We start from the raw sequence: 15,402 nt of genomic DNA, 5'->3' as shown, positions 1-15,402 counted from the left end.
GCGGGTGTACAGACTCGGGAACTCAGCACAGGAATGGTGGGAACCCCTCATAATGGGCACAGCGGGTGTACAGACCCGGGAACTCAGCACAGGGATGGTGGGAACTCAGCACAGGGATGGTGAGAACCACTCATAATGGGCACAGCGGGTGTACAGACCCGGGAACTCAGCACAGGAATGGTGGGAACCCCTCATAATGGGCACAGCGGGTGTACAGACCCGGGAACTCAGCACAGGGATGGTGGGAACTCAGCACAGGGATGGTGAGAACATCTCATAATGGGCACAGCGGGTGTACAGACCCGGGAACTCAGCACAGGAATGGTGGGAACCCCTCATAATGGGCACAGCGGGTGTACAGACCCGGGAACTCAGCACAGGGATGGTGGGAACCCCTCATAATGGGCACAGCGGGTGTACAGACCCGGGAACTCAGCACAGGGATGGTGGGAACCCCTCATAATGGGCACAGCGGGTGTACAGACCCGGGAACTCAGCACAGGGATGGTGGGAACCCCTCATAATGGGCACAGCGGGTGTACAGACCCGGGAACTCAGCACAGGGATGGTGGAAACCCTCATAATGGGCACAGCGGGTGTACAGACCCGGGAACTCGGCACAGGGATGGTGGGAACCTCTCATAATGGGCACAGCGGGTGTACAGACCCGGGAACTCAGCACAGGGATGGTGGGAACCCCTCATAATGGGCACAGCGGGTGTACAGACCCGGGAACTCAGCACAGGGATGGTGGAAACCCTCATAATGGGCACAGCGGGTATACAGACCCAGGAACTCAGCACAGGGATGGTGGGAACCCCTCATAATGGGCACAGCGGGTGTACAGACCCGGGAACTCAGCACAGGGATGGTGGGAACCCCTCATAATGGGCACAGCGGGTGTACAGACCAGGGGACTCAGCACAGGGATGGTGGGAACCCCTCATAATGGGCACAGCGGGTGTACAGACCCGGGAACTCAGCACAGGGATGGTGGGAACCCCTCATAATGGGCACAGCGGGTGTACAGACCAGGGAACTCAGCACAGGGATGGTGGGAACCCCTCATAATGGGCACAGCGGGTATACAGACCCAGGAACTCAGCACAGGGATGGTGGGAACCCCTCATAATGGGCACAGCGGGTGTACAGACCCGGGAACTCAGCACAGGGATGGTGGGAACCCCTCATAATGGGCACAGCGGGTGTACAGACCAGGGGACTCAGCACAGGGATGGTGGGAACCCCTCATAATGGGCACAGCGGGTGTACAGACCCGGGAACTCAGCACAGGGATGGTGGGAACCCCTCATAATGGGCACAGCGGGTGTACAGACCAGGGAACTCAGCACAGGGATGGTGGGAACCCCTCATAATGGGCACAGCGGGTATACAGACCCAGGAACTCAGCACAGGGATGGTGGGAACCCCTCATAATGGGCACAGCGGGTGTACAGACCCGGGAACTCAGCACAGGGATGGTGGGAACCCCTCATAATGGGCACAACGGGTGTACAGACCCGGGAACTCAGCACAGGGATGGTGGGAACCCCTCATAATTGGCACAGCGGGTGTACAGACCTGGGAACTCAGCACAGGGATGGTGGGAACCCCTCATAATGGGCACAGCGGGTGTACAGACCCGGGAACTCAGCACAGGGATGGTGGGAACCCCTCATAATGGGCACAGCGGGTGTATAGACCCGGGAGCTCAGCACAGGGATGGTGGGAACCCCTCATAATGGGCACAGCGGGTGTATAGACCCGGGAACTCAGCACAGGGATGGTGGGAACCCCTCATAATGGGCACAGCGGGTGTACAGACCCGGGAACTCAGCACAGGGATGGTGGGAACCCCTCATAATGGGCACAGCGGGTGTACAGACCCGGGAACTCAGCACAGGGATGGTGAGAACCCCTCATAATGGGCACAGCGGGTGTACAGACCCGGGAACTCAGCACAGGGATGGTGGCACAGCTGCCGTTTTGCACGGTGATCTCTGCCGAAACATCAGTCTAGACAGCCGGGCAGCTGAGTAAACAGGTGTCATGTCCGCTGTCATCGCCTGCTGGGCCCGGTGACGTCTCAGACAGCTGCGGGGACAGGATGAGACCTGCATTGGATCCAGATCCCCCCCAGGGGGCGCCACCTCTTCCCTACCCCCATCACACCCGAGGGGGTTTTCTAATAGTTCTGCCAAGACTGCAGATTGGATTGAAGTTTATGTAAAGACGGAGGACCCTTACTGGTTTATTTTTTACTCCCTTTGGGGGGATATCCCTGCACTTCCTGTCCTGGAGACACAACAGGAAGTGAGGGGGAGGGCCCCAGGTATACAGACAACAACAGGAAGTGAGGGGGAGGGCCCCAGGTATACAGAACACAACAGGAAGTGAGGGCCCCAGGTATACAGAACACAACAGGAAGTGAGGGGGAGGGCCCCAGGTATACAGAACACAACAGGAAGTGAGGGCCCCAGGTATACAGAACACAACAGGAAGTGAGGGGGAGGGCCCCAGGTATACAGAACACTACAGTAAGTGAGGGGGAGGGCCCCAGGTATACAGAACACAACAGGAAGTGAGGGGGAGGGCCCCAGGTATACAGAACACAACAGGAAGTGAGGGGGAGGGCCCCAGGTATACAGAACACAACAGGAAGTGAGGGGGAGGGCCCCAGGTATACAGAACACAACAGGAAGTGAGGGGGAGGGCCCCAGGTATACAGAACACAAAAGGAAGTGAGGGGGAGGGCCCCAGGTATACAGAACACAACAGGAAGTGAGGGGGAGGGCCCCAGGTATACAGAACACTACAGGAAGTGAGGGGGAGGGCCCCAGGTATACAGAACACTACAGGAAGTGAGGGGGAGGGCCCCAGGTATACAGAACACAACAGGAAGTGAGGGGGAGGGCCCCAGGTATACAGAACACAACAGGAAGTGAGGGGGAGGGCCCCAGGTATACAGAACACTACAGGAAGTGAGGGGGAGGGCCCCAGGTATACAGAACACTACAGGAAGTGAGGGGGAGGGCCCCAGGTATACAGAACACTACAGGAAGTGAGGGGGAGGGCCCCAGGTATACAGAACACTACAGGAAGTGAGGGGGAGGGCCCCAGGTATACAGAACACTACAGGAAGTGAGGGGGAGGGCCCCAGGTATACAGAACACAACAGGAAGTGAGGGGGAGGGCCCCAGGTATACAGAACACAACAGGAAGTGAGGGGGAGGGCCCCAGGAATACAGAACACAACAGGAAGTGAGGGGGAGGGCCCCAGGAATACAGAACACAACAGGAAGTGAGGGGGAGGGCCCCAGGAATACAGAACACAACAGGAAGTGAGGGGGAGGGCCCCAGGAATACAGAACACAACAGGAAGTGAGGGGGAGGGCCCCAGGAATACAGAACACAACAGGAAGTGAGGGGGAGGGCCCCAGGTATACAGAACACAACAGGAAGTGAGGGGGAGGGCCCCAGGTATACAGAACACAACAGGAAGTGAGGGGGAGGGCCCCAGGTATACAGAACACAACAGGAAGTGAGGGGGAGGGCCCCAGGTATACAGAACACAACAGGAAGTGAGGGGGAGGGCCCCAGGTATACAGAACACAACAGGAAGTGAGGGGGAGGGCCCCAGGAATACAGAACACAACAGGAAGTGAGGGGGAGGGCCCCAGGTATACAGAACACAACAGGAAGTGAGGGGGAGGGCCCCAGGTATACAGAACACTACAGGAAGTGAGGGGGAGGGCCCCAGGTATACAGAACACTACAGGAAGTGAGGGGGAGGGCCCCAGGTATACAGAACACTACAGGAAGTGAGGGGGAGGGCCCCAGGTATACAGAACACTACAGGAAGTGAGGGGGAGGGCCCCAGGTATACAGAACACTACAGGAAGTGAGGGGGAGGGCCCCAGGTATACAGAACACTACAGGAAGTGAGGGGGAGGGCCCCAGGTATACAGGTGTCACCCCTGAATCTTCTCTCTCCACAGACATCTCTGGGGGTTCAGGTTCGGCGGTTCAAGACGTTGGGGGATCTGATCGCACTCTACCTGCAGCCCAACCAGGGGATGGTGTGCACCCTGCTGTACCCCGTGGAGAGGGAGAAGGACGTCATAGAGGACAGAGACTATTCCGGTGAGTACCCGCTGCCTGCCCAACCCCCACACCGGGGGCCACATGCTGCACAAAGGGCCCCGAGTCCTGGACTGGATTCCTTAGTGGGGTTTTATTGCTATCTGTGTCCCCACTGGGAGATTCACCATCACTTCCTTTCCTGGTGTCACTGGGTTAGGACATGAGGAAAGTGATCTCAGCGGGACAGAGAAACAAAACTCAGGGCTAAAATGTAAGTGATAATATATCCCCCTCCCCCTTCTCCCCCCATCTCTCCCTCCATTCACCCCCCCTTCTCATTCTCCCCCCATTCACCCCCCCTCCTTCTCATTCTCCCCCCATCTCTCCCTCCATTCACCCCCCCTTCTCATTCTGCCCCCATCTCTCCCTCCATTCACCCCCCCCTTCTCATTCTCCCCCCATCTCTCCCTCCATTCACCCCTCCCCCTTCTCATTCTCCCCCCATCTCTCCCTCCATTCACCCCTCCCCCTTCTCATTATCCCCATCTCTCCCTCCATTCACCCCCCCCCCTTCTCATTCTCCCCCCATCTCTCCCTCCATTCACCCCTCCCCCTTCTCATTATCCCCATCTCTCCCTCCATTCACCCCCCCCTTCTCATTCCCCCCATCTCTCCCTCCATTCACCCCCCCCCTTCTCATTCCCCCCATCTCTCCCTCCATTCACCCCCCCCTTCTCATTCTCCCCCCATCTCTCCCTCCATTCACCCCTCCCCCTTCTCATTCTCCCCCCATCTCTCCCTCCATTCACCCCTCCCCCTTCTCATTATCCCCATCTCTCCCTCCATTCACCCCCCCCCCTTCTCATTCCCCCCATCTCTCCCTCCATTCACCCCCCCCCTTCTCATTCCCCCCATCTCTCCCTCCATTCACCCCCCCTTCTCATTATCCCCCCATCTCTCCCTCCATTCACCCCCCGCGCCCCCATTCCTTTCCTTCTCCCTATTCCCCTCCCCCTATTTCTTTCTCTTTAACACTCCCCTTCCCTATCCCTTTATTCCCAACCCCCAATCCCTATACTATTTATTCCCCCCAATCCCTATCCCTCCATTCCCCTCTCCCCCCCCCCCCATCTCTATCCCTCCATTCCCCTCTCCCCCCCCCCCCATCTCTATCCCTCCATTCCCCTCTCCCCCTCCCTATCCCTTCATTTCCCTCTCCCCCCCTCCATTCCCCTCATCACTATCCCTCCATTCCACTCTCCCCCCATCCCTATCCCTCCATTCCACTCTCCCCCCATCACTATCCCTCCATTCCACTCTCCCCCCATCACTATCCCTCCATTCCCCTCTCCCCCCATCACTATCCCTCCATTCCACTCTCCCCCCCATCCCTATCCCTCCATTCCACTCTTCCCCCCCCCATCCCTATCCCTCCATTCCCCTCTCCCCCCTCCCTATCCCTCCATTCCCCTCTCCCCCCTCCCTATCCCTCCATTCTTCCCCCCCCCCCCAATTCCTATACCTCCATTCCCCTCTCCCCCCCACATCTCTACCCCTCCATTCCCCTCTCCCCCCATCCCTATCCCTCCATTCCCCTCTCCCCCCATCCCTATCCCTCCATTCTTCTCTCCCCCCCCATCCCTATCCCTCCATTCTTCTCTCCCCCCCCCCCAATCCCTATCCCTCCATTCCCCTCTCCCCCCACATTTCTATCCCTCCATTCCCCTCTCCCCCCATTCCTATCCCTCCATTCCCTCAATTCTTCCCCCCCAATCCCTATCCCTCTATCCCCCCCCAATCCCTATTCCTCCATTCCCCTCTCTCCCCCCCCCAATCCCTATCCCTCCACCCCCCCCCACATTTCTATCCCTCCATTACCCTCCCCCCATCCCTATCCCTCCATTCCCCTCCCCCCATCCCTATCCCTCCATTCCCCTCCCCCCATCCCTATCCCTCCATTCCCCTCCCTCCATTCCCCTCTCTCCCCCATCCCTATCCCTCCATTCCCCTCTCCCCCCATCCCTATCCCTCCATTCCCCTCTCCCCCCTCCCTATCCCTCCATTCCCCTCTCCCCCCATCCATATCCCTCCATTCTTCTCCCCCCATCCCTATCCCTCCATTCCCCTCTCCCCCCATCCCTATCCCTCCATTCTTTTCCCCCCTCCCTATCCCTCCATTCCCCTCTCCCCCCATCCCTATCCCTCCATTCTTCTCCCCCCATCCCTATCCCTCCATTCCCTATCCCTCCATTCCCCTCCCCCCCATCCCTCCATTCCCCTCTCCCCCCCACATCTCTATCCCTCCATTCCCCTCTCCCCCTCCATTCCCCTCTCCCCCCATCCCTATCCCCACATTCCCCCCCTCTCCCCCCACATTTCTATCCCTCCATTATTCTCTCCCCCCCCCCCAATCCCTATCCCTCCATTCCCCCCCTCTCCCCCCACATTTCTATCCCTCCATTCCCCTCTCCCCCCATTCCTATCCCTCCATTCCCTCAATTCTCCCCCCCCCATCCCTATCCCTCTATCCCCCCCCCAATCCCTATCCCTCTATCCCCCCCCAATCCCTATTCCTCTATCCCCCCCCCCAATCCCTATTCCTCCATTCCCCTCTCCCCCCCCCAATCCCTATCCCTCCATCCCCCCCCCCCCACATTTCTATCCCTCCATTACCCTCCCCCCCATCCCTCCATTTCCCTCTTCCCCCCCCCCCCATCCCTATCCCTCCATTCCCCTCCCCCCCATCCCTATCCCTCCATTCCCCTCCCCCCCATCCCTCCATTCCCCTCCACCCCCCCTATACCTTCATTCCCCTCCCCTCCCCCCCCCATCCCTATCCCTCCATGTCCCTCTCCCTCCATTCCCCACTCCCCCCATCCCTATCCCTCCATTCCCCTATTCCCCCCCATCCCTATCCCTCTATTCCCCTCTCCCCCCCCATCCCTATCCCTCTATTCCCCTCTCCCCCCCCCATCCCTATCCCTCCATCCCACCCCCCCATCCCCATCCCTCCATTCCCCTCCACCCCCCCCTCCCCATCCCTATACCTTCATTCCCCTCCCCCCCCATCCCTATCCCTCCATGTCCCTCTCCCCCCCCCCCCCCAAATCCCTATCCCTCTATGTCCCCCCCCATATCCCCATATCCCTATCCCTCCAATTTTCATTACTTCCTGTTCCAGTGGCACTGGTGAAATACATTTAGGGATCGGTTGTCACCGGAACAGAAAGACAAGAATGACATTAAAATCCTTGTCCCCCGTACACCTCTCTCCACTAAAATTGTGTTTTCTTTCGGATCCATTGAGGGACACAGGAAGTCTTCACCTTCAGGTTATACTGCCACCTGCAGGAGGATTGGGCATTGGCGACTGTAGGCCGGCCCAGGAGGACCCTTCTTCCACCCAGCATGCCTCCTTTTTTTCCTCTCGTGTCCCAGAAGGATGGGTGACTTCTTTCTTCAGCTCTACTGGGAAAAGTCTGACCTATTATCCGTATTTTTTTATAATTCGTTTTTTTACTTTTTTTTACTCCCCATCCTCTATATTTTCGCTAGAGCTGGTCTGAATTACGGTTGTCTGGTGCGGCCGTCCACTGATTGGCTACCAGACCCCGCTGGATGGAACATTGCTGGCCTAGTGACCCTACGGCTCCATTCACACTTGTGTTACTCCAAAGTCACGCAGCCTTGGATGGGTGCGACTCGGATGTAGGACTGGGGAAAAGATCGATTTGAATTCTGAATCGAGTTGCGAGGGAAAATCGATTTAGATTTTGACCAAATCGATTTTTTTCCGCAGGCTAGGCCTTTTCCCGGGATCGCGGCGAGCTGCTGGCAGGATTTTTTAGGCGAGGCCGCGGCTTCGGCCTAGTCCGCTACCTTTTCCCAGGATCGCAGTGAGCTGTGGGCTGGATTTTTTAGGCGAGGCCGCGGCTTCGGCCTAGTCCGCTGCCTTTTCCCAGGATCGCGGTGAGCTGCGGGCTGGTTTTTTTAGGAGAGGCTGCGGCTTCTGCCTAGTCCGCTGCCTTTTCCCAGGATCGCGGTGAGCTGCGGGCAGGATTTTTTAGGCAAGGCCGCGGCTTCGGCCTAGTCCGCTGCCTTTTCCCAGGATCGCAGTGAGCTGGGGGCAGGATTTTTTTAGGCAAGGCCGCAGCTTTGGCCTAGTCCGTGGCCTTTTCCCAGGATCGCGGCGAGCTGTGGGCTGGATTTTTTAGGAGAGGCTGTGGCTTCGGCCTAGTCCGCTGCCTTTTTCCAGGATCGCGACAGACTAGGCCAAAGCCGCGGTCTCGCCTAAAAACGTAGGACCGGCACGGTGTTCGTCAGCACCCAAAGCCCATTTTTTTTTTTTTAAATAAAAATATTTTTTTTTTTTTTCCGGCAGCACCCAAATCTGCCCCCAATCCCCCCCCACCCCCCCCCCCCCCCCTGACCTCTAAGGGGCCTGTTGGTTCCCATGGCCCTGCATGACATCCCCCTTTTAAAAAAAATAAAAATAACCAACCTCGGATGGCATTCCCCCCTTTTTTTTCTTTCATCTGCACCCAAAGCCCCCCGACCTCTAAGGGGCCCGGTGGTCCCCAGGGCCCCAGATGGCATCCTCCTTTTTTTTTCCGTCAGCACCCAAAGCCCCCCCGACCTTTTTTTGTGGCGGCAGCCCCCCCCCCCCCTGTTCTCTGCTTCAGGGGGCCCATGCCTGAAGCTCTGTAAGGGGCCCCAAAATTCCTGATGGCGGCGATGAAGGCAGTTACTAGTCACATTGGGCCTGTTAGCTGTGGGCCGCCCCTAATTTGGACTGTTTTTGGATGCCCTGAAGGTGAAATCCACCCCGTGTCCCTCAAAGGACTCCAAGAAAGGATTTTACGGTGAGTGTTATAAATATCCTTTATTGTTTTTGTTGTGCCGGCACTAGGAGATTTCTCTCTCTTTGTGGATACGTTGTACACGTCACTATTTCTGTTCCCTTTCAGATGGAGAGGACGAGAAGCCGCCCCTCCCCCCTCGTTCCGCCTCGGCTAGTTTCTCCGGAGGCTCCGGGATGAGTTTGATGCCCTGCGGGCAGGATGTCGGCTCCGCCGAGAGGTAAATGCCACCCCCCTGCTACTGAGGGCACCGAGAGGAGAGTCCTACCCACCCCCCTACTCACGCCCGGGTTCCCGGAAGTAAACGAACGTACGCCTGGCTGTCGCAGTACAGATACGCCGTTTACGTAAGGCTTTTTCCAGCGTAAAGGTACCCCTGCTCTATGAGCCGTAGATGAGGCGCACCAATGTTAGGTATGGACGTCGGAACAGCGTCGAATTTTTCACGTTTTTACGTCGTTTGCGAAAGTCGTTCGCGAATAGGGGTGGGCGTCATTTTACGTTCACGTCGAAAGCATTGGCTTTTTGCGGGTTAATTTGGAGCATGCGCACTGGGATACTTTCACGGACTGCATATTTACGATGGCCGCTAGGGGCGTGTACGCCGATTTACGCCTAGAATACGTAAATCAGCTAGATACACGAAATCACGAACGTACGCCCGGCCGACGCAGTACAGTTACGCCGTTTACGTTAGGCTTTTCCGGGCGTAAAGTTACCCCTGCTCTATGAGGCGTACCAATGTTAAGTATGGACGTCGTTCCCGCGACGAAATTTGAAAAATTTACGTCGTTTGCATAAGTCGTCCGTGAATGGGGCTGGACGTCATTTACGTTCACGTCGAAACCAATACGTCCTTGCGGCGTACTTTTAAGCAATGCACACTGGGAAATTCCACGGACGGCGCATGAAAAACGTCAATCGTGTCGGGTCAGGGTTGATTTACATAACACACGCCCACCTCTTCACAATTTGAATTAGGCGGGGCTTACGCCGGCCTATTTACGCTACGCCGCCGCAACTTTGCTTTGTGAATACTGCACTTGCCTGTCAAAGTTGCGGAGGCGTAACGTAAATAGGATACGTTGCGCCCGCACAAAGATGCGCTCTCCTACGTGAATCTGGCCCAAAATGTAAAAAAAAAATAAAAATAAGAAAAAATAAATAAAATTTAAACGCCCTAAGAAGCGAGCGCACACGCACGCAAGTCCCGCCCACACATGTAAACGCCGTTCAAACCCCACATGTGAGGTATCGCCGTGTGCGTTAGAGTGAGAGAGATACTTCTAGCGCTAGACCTCCTCTGTAACTCTAAAGTAGTAACAACAAAACCTGGGGAATGCCCAGGAATAAACCAAGCCTCCTTACCGACCAGCCTGCAGAACAACCAAATTAACCTGTATGCGTTAAAAACAGGGGTTTTGTCCGCACGCATTTGCAAACGCATGCGTGAGCCACAGAGCCACGCCAAGGCACCCTGTAATCTGTGGTCCTAACACTAAACAATGAGTGTCCCTGCAGTGGAGGCAAATGCATTCTAATGGATAGATGAGGGCAGGTGGACTAAAGGGGAGCCACCCCTCCTTAAAGGTACAGGAGCACACCAAACACCCAGCATGTAGCACAATGGCTGCAAAGGTGCAAATTCTAAACTGGTAACCTGTAAAAAAAAAACGTTGCCTATGGAGATTTTTAAGTAGGGAAGTTTGGCGCCATTCCATGAGCGTGCGCAATTTTAAAGCGTGACGTGTTAGGTCAGGGTTTGACAAATTTGCTTGGAATCTAGGAGCCAGCTAAAAAAGTTAGGAGCCAGAAAACGCGCCCCGTTCCGACCAGCTTGCGTGCAGAAGCGAACGCATACGTGAGCAGCGCCCGCATATGTAAACGGTGTTCAAACCACACATGTGAGGTATCGCCGCGATCGTTAGAGCGAGAGCAATAATTCTAGCCCTAGATCTCCTCTGTAACTCAAAACATGCAACCTGGAGATTTTATTAAACGTCGCCTATGAAGATTTTAAAGGGTAAAAGTTTGTCGCTATTCCACGAGCGGACGTAATTTTGAAGCGTGACATGTTGGGCATGAATTTACTCGGCATAACATTATCTTTCATGATATTAAAAAAAATGGGGATCACTTTACTGTTGTCTTATTTTTTAATTAAAAAAAGTGTAATTTTTTTCCCAAAAAAGTGAGATTGTAAGACCGCTGCGCAAATACGGCGTGACAGAAAGTATTGCAACGATCGCCATTTTATTCTCTAGGGTGTTGGCATAAAAAATATATATAATGTTTGGGGGTTCTAATTAGAGGGAAGAAGATGGCAGTGAAAATAGTGAAAAATTACATTAGAATTGCTGTTAACTTGTAATACTTAACTTGTAATACCAACGGCCACCACCAGATGGCGCCAGCTCACACATCTGGTGGTAATAACTTGTAATACCAACGGCTCACCACCAGATGGTGCCAGCTCACAAAAAAAAAAAAAAAAATTTTTTTTTTTTTTTTGCCCCCCCTTCCAAGCCAAGTCGCCAGGACCCTATTTCTAGTCGCCATGGCGACCTGGCGCCCGGGATTTGTCGACCCCTGTATATATGTAATGTTTGGGGGGGGGTTCTGCGATTTTTGCATGAAGGAGAGTATAGGCCCCGGTAGGGAAGTGGTGAAATTTGCTGTAGGTTACAGTTGGCCTTTCCGTCCTGATTTCTGATTGGTCCTTTTGTCTTTCCTCTTCCCTTTGCAGCTCCACCAATGGCCTGAGCACCATCTCTCACGAGTACCTGAAGGGCAACTACGCGCTGGACCTAGAAGCTGTGAAATCCGGGGCCACCAGCCTGCCCCACCTCAACAAAACGCTGGTCGTCTCCTGCAAGCGCCTTCACGGGTCAGCAAAAAACCCCGCCGCCGCCTTCTGCTTTACTCCTCCCTGTTACAGAACCTGCCAATCGGAGGCCGCAGAAATGGTCCGCGATGGGCCCCTTACAGGCCCGGCCGCCCCCCCTCCTGTTTTTCTTTTTTTGCATTACACCTGTAAGGGGCCCGATGGTCCCCAGGGCCCCCCCGCTTATCCTCTCGCATCAGGAGAGGCCAGAGGCGGGGGGGGGGGGGGGGCACCAGATTGCTAGGCAAAAATGGGGGGGGGGGGGGGCCGACAGCCCCACCTGGTGGTCGAAAATGACAGTGCACTTTTGCTAGTTTACTATATTTATTATATATTTATTATTTTTACTTGTGCCGATCGGCGTCCCTCATAGGTGAGATTTTACTAATATTCCTGTTTTTGTTTTTTGTCTTCCACAGAGAGGTGGATAAAGTTTTATCCGGACTGGAAATTCTTTCCAAGATTTTCGACCAGCAGAGTTCCCCCACCGTGTCCAAGATTCTGCAGCAGGTAATGTGTAGGGTTTAGTGAGGGGGGGGGGGGGCAACTACCCAACATGGAGCAAGGGAGGGGGGCAACTACCCAACATGGAGCAAGGGAGGGGGGCAACTACCCAACATGGAGCAAGGGAGGGGGGCAACTACCCAACATGGAGCAAGGGAGGGGGGGGCAACTACCCAACATGGAGCAAGGGAGGGGGGCAACTACCCAACATGGAGCAAGGGAGGGGGGCAACTACCCAACATGGAGCAAGGGAGGGGGGGCAACTACCCAACATGTAGCAAGGGAGGGGAGGCAACTACCCAACATGGAGCAAGGGAGGGGGGCAACTACCCAACATGGAGCAAGGGAGGGGGGCAACTACCCAACATGGAGCAAGGGAGGGGGGGCAACTACCCAACATGGAGCAAGGGAGGGGGGCAACTACCCAACATGGAGCAAGGGAGGGGGGCAACTACCCAACATGGAGCAAGGGAGGGGGGGCAACTACCCAACATGTAGCAAGGGAGGGGAGGCAACTACCCAACATGGAGCAAGGGAGGGGGGCAACTACCCAACATGGAGCAAGGGAGGGGGGGCAACTACCCAACATGGAGCAAGGGAGGGGGGGCAACTACCCAACATGTAGCAAGGGAGGGGGGCAACTACCCAACATGGAGCAAGGGAGGGGGGGCAACTACCCAACATAGAGCAAGGGAGGGGAGGCAACTACCCAACATAGAGCAAGGGAGGGGGGGAAACTACCCAACATAGAGCAAGGGAGGGGAGGCAACTACCCAACATAGAGCAAGGGAGGGGGAGGCAACTACCCAACATAGAGCAAGGGAGGGGGGGGCAACTACCCAACATAGAGCAAGGGAGGGGGAGGCAACTACCCAACATAGAGCAAGGGAGGGGGGGGCAACTACCCAACATAGAGCAAGGGAGGGGGGGAAACTACCCAACATAGAGCAAGGGAGGGGAGGCAACTACCCAACATAGAGCAAGGGAGGGGGAGGCAACTACCCAACATAGAGCAAGGGAGGGGGGGGAAACTACCCAACATAGAGCAAGGGAGGGGAGGCAACTACCCAACATAGAGCAAGGGAGGGGGGGGCAACTACCCAACATAGAGCAAGGGAGGGGGGGAAACTACCCAACATAGAGCAGGGGAGGGGGGGGCAACTATCCAACATAGAGCAAGGGAGGGGGAGGAAACTACCCAACATAGAGCAAGGGAGGGGGGGAAACTACCCAACATAGAGCAAGGGAGGGGGAGGCAACTACCCAACATAGAGCAAGGGAGGGGGAGGCAACTACCCAACATAGAGCAAGAGAGGGGGGGGCAACTACCCAACATAGAGCAAGGGAGGGGAGGCAACTACCCAACATAGAGCAAGGGAGGGGGAGGCAACTACCCAACATAGAGCAAGAGAGGGGGGGGCAACTACCCAACATAGAGCAAGAGAGGGGGGGGCAACTACCCAACATAGAGCAAGGGAGGGGGGGCAACTACCCAACATAGAGCAAGGGAGGGGGGGCAACTACCCAACATAGAGCTAGAGAGGGGGGGCAACTACCCAACATAGAGTAAGGGAGGGGGGGCAACTACCCAACATAGAGCAAGGGAGGGGGGGCAACTACCCAACATAGAGCAAGGGAGGGGGGCAACTACCCAACATAGAGCAAGGGAGGGGGAGGAAACTACCCAACATAGAGCAAGGGAGAGGGAGGCAACTATCCAACATAGAGCAAGGGAGGGGGAGGCAACTACCCAACATAGAGCAAGGGAGGGGGCAACTACCCAACATAGAGCAAGGGAGGGGGGCAACTATCCAACATAGAGCAAGGGAGGGGGAGGCAACTACCCAACATAGAGCAAGGGAGGGGGGGAAACTACCCAACATAGAGCAAGGGAGGGGGAGGCAACTACCCAACATAGAGCAAGGGAGGGGGAGGCAACTACCCAACATAGAGCAAGGGAGGTGGGGCAACTACCCAACATAGAGCAAGGGAGGGGGAGGCAACTACCCAACATAGAGCAAGGGAGGGGGGCAACTACCCAACATAGAGCAAGGGAGGGGGGGCAACTACCCAACATAGAGCAAGGGAGGGGGGCAACTATCCAACATAGAGCAAGGGAGGGGGAGGCAACTACCCAACATAGAGCAAGGGAGGGGGAGGCAACTACCCAACATAGAGCAAGGGAGGGGGGGGCAACTACCCAACATAGAGCAAGGGAGGGGAAGGCAACTACCCAACATAGAGCAAGGGAGGGGGAGGCAACTACCCAACATAGAGCAAGAGAGGGGGGGGCAACTACCCAACATAGAGCAAGAGAGGGGGGGGGGCAACTACCCAACATAGAGCAAGGGAGGGGGGGCAACTACCCAACATAGAGCAAGGGAGGGGGGGGCAACTACCCAACATAGAGCAAGAGAGGGGGGCAACTACCCAACATAGAGCAAGGGAGGGGGGCAACTACCCAACATAGAGCAAGGGAGGGGGGGCAACTACCCAACATAGAGCAAGGGAGGGGTGGCAACTACCCAACATAGAGCAAGAGAGGGGGGGGCAACTACCCAACATAGAGCAAGGGAGGGGGGGCAACTACCCAACATAGATCAAGAGAGGGGGGGGCAACTACCCAACATAGAGCAAGGGAGGGGGGGCAACTACCCAACATAGAGCAAGGGAGGGGGGGCAACTACCCAACATAGAGCAAGGGAGGGGGGGCAACTACCCAACATAGAGCAAGGGAGGGGGGGCAACTACCCAACATAGATCAAGAGAGGGGGGGGGCAACTACCCAACATAGAGCAAGGGAGGGGGGGCAACTACCCAACATAGAGCAAGGGAGGGGGGGCAACTACCCAACATAGATCAAGAGAGGGGGGGCAACTACCCAACATAGAGCAAGGGAGGGGGGGCAACTACCCAACATAGAGCAAGGGAGGGGGGTCAACTACCCAACATAGAGCAAGGGAGGGGGGGCAACTACCCAACATAGAGCAAGGGAGGGGGGCAACTACCCAACATAGAGCAAGGGAGGGGGGTCAACTACCCAACATAGATCAAGAGAGGGGGGGGGGCAAC

At 56.0% G+C, this 15,402-nt stretch overlaps 1 protein-coding gene across 4 annotated transcripts in view; it reads left to right on the top strand.

The window, feature by feature from the left end:
- The window catches only part of INPPL1 (inositol polyphosphate phosphatase like 1), a 128,310-nt gene that overhangs the window by 46,205 nt on the left and 66,703 nt on the right, over window positions 1-15,402 (top strand). For all 4 annotated transcript variants that reach the window (XM_040334035.1, XM_040334036.1, XM_040334038.1 and 1 more), the window contains exons 3-6: window positions 3,999-4,143; window positions 9,051-9,162; window positions 11,689-11,829; window positions 12,246-12,336. In XM_040334035.1, the coding sequence (XP_040189969.1) occupies window positions 3,999-4,143; window positions 9,051-9,162; window positions 11,689-11,829; window positions 12,246-12,336 (489 nt within the window). The remainder of the gene's footprint in view (window positions 1-3,998; window positions 4,144-9,050; window positions 9,163-11,688; window positions 11,830-12,245; window positions 12,337-15,402) is intronic.

This window comes from Rana temporaria (assembly GCF_905171775.1).
Source record: "Rana temporaria chromosome 2 unlocalized genomic scaffold, aRanTem1.1 chr2aa, whole genome shotgun sequence".
Taxonomy (NCBI): Eukaryota; Metazoa; Chordata; class Amphibia; order Anura; family Ranidae; genus Rana; species Rana temporaria.
The sequence above is the reverse complement of the archived record's forward strand: the minus strand, read 5'-3'. Positions and strand labels throughout refer to the sequence as shown.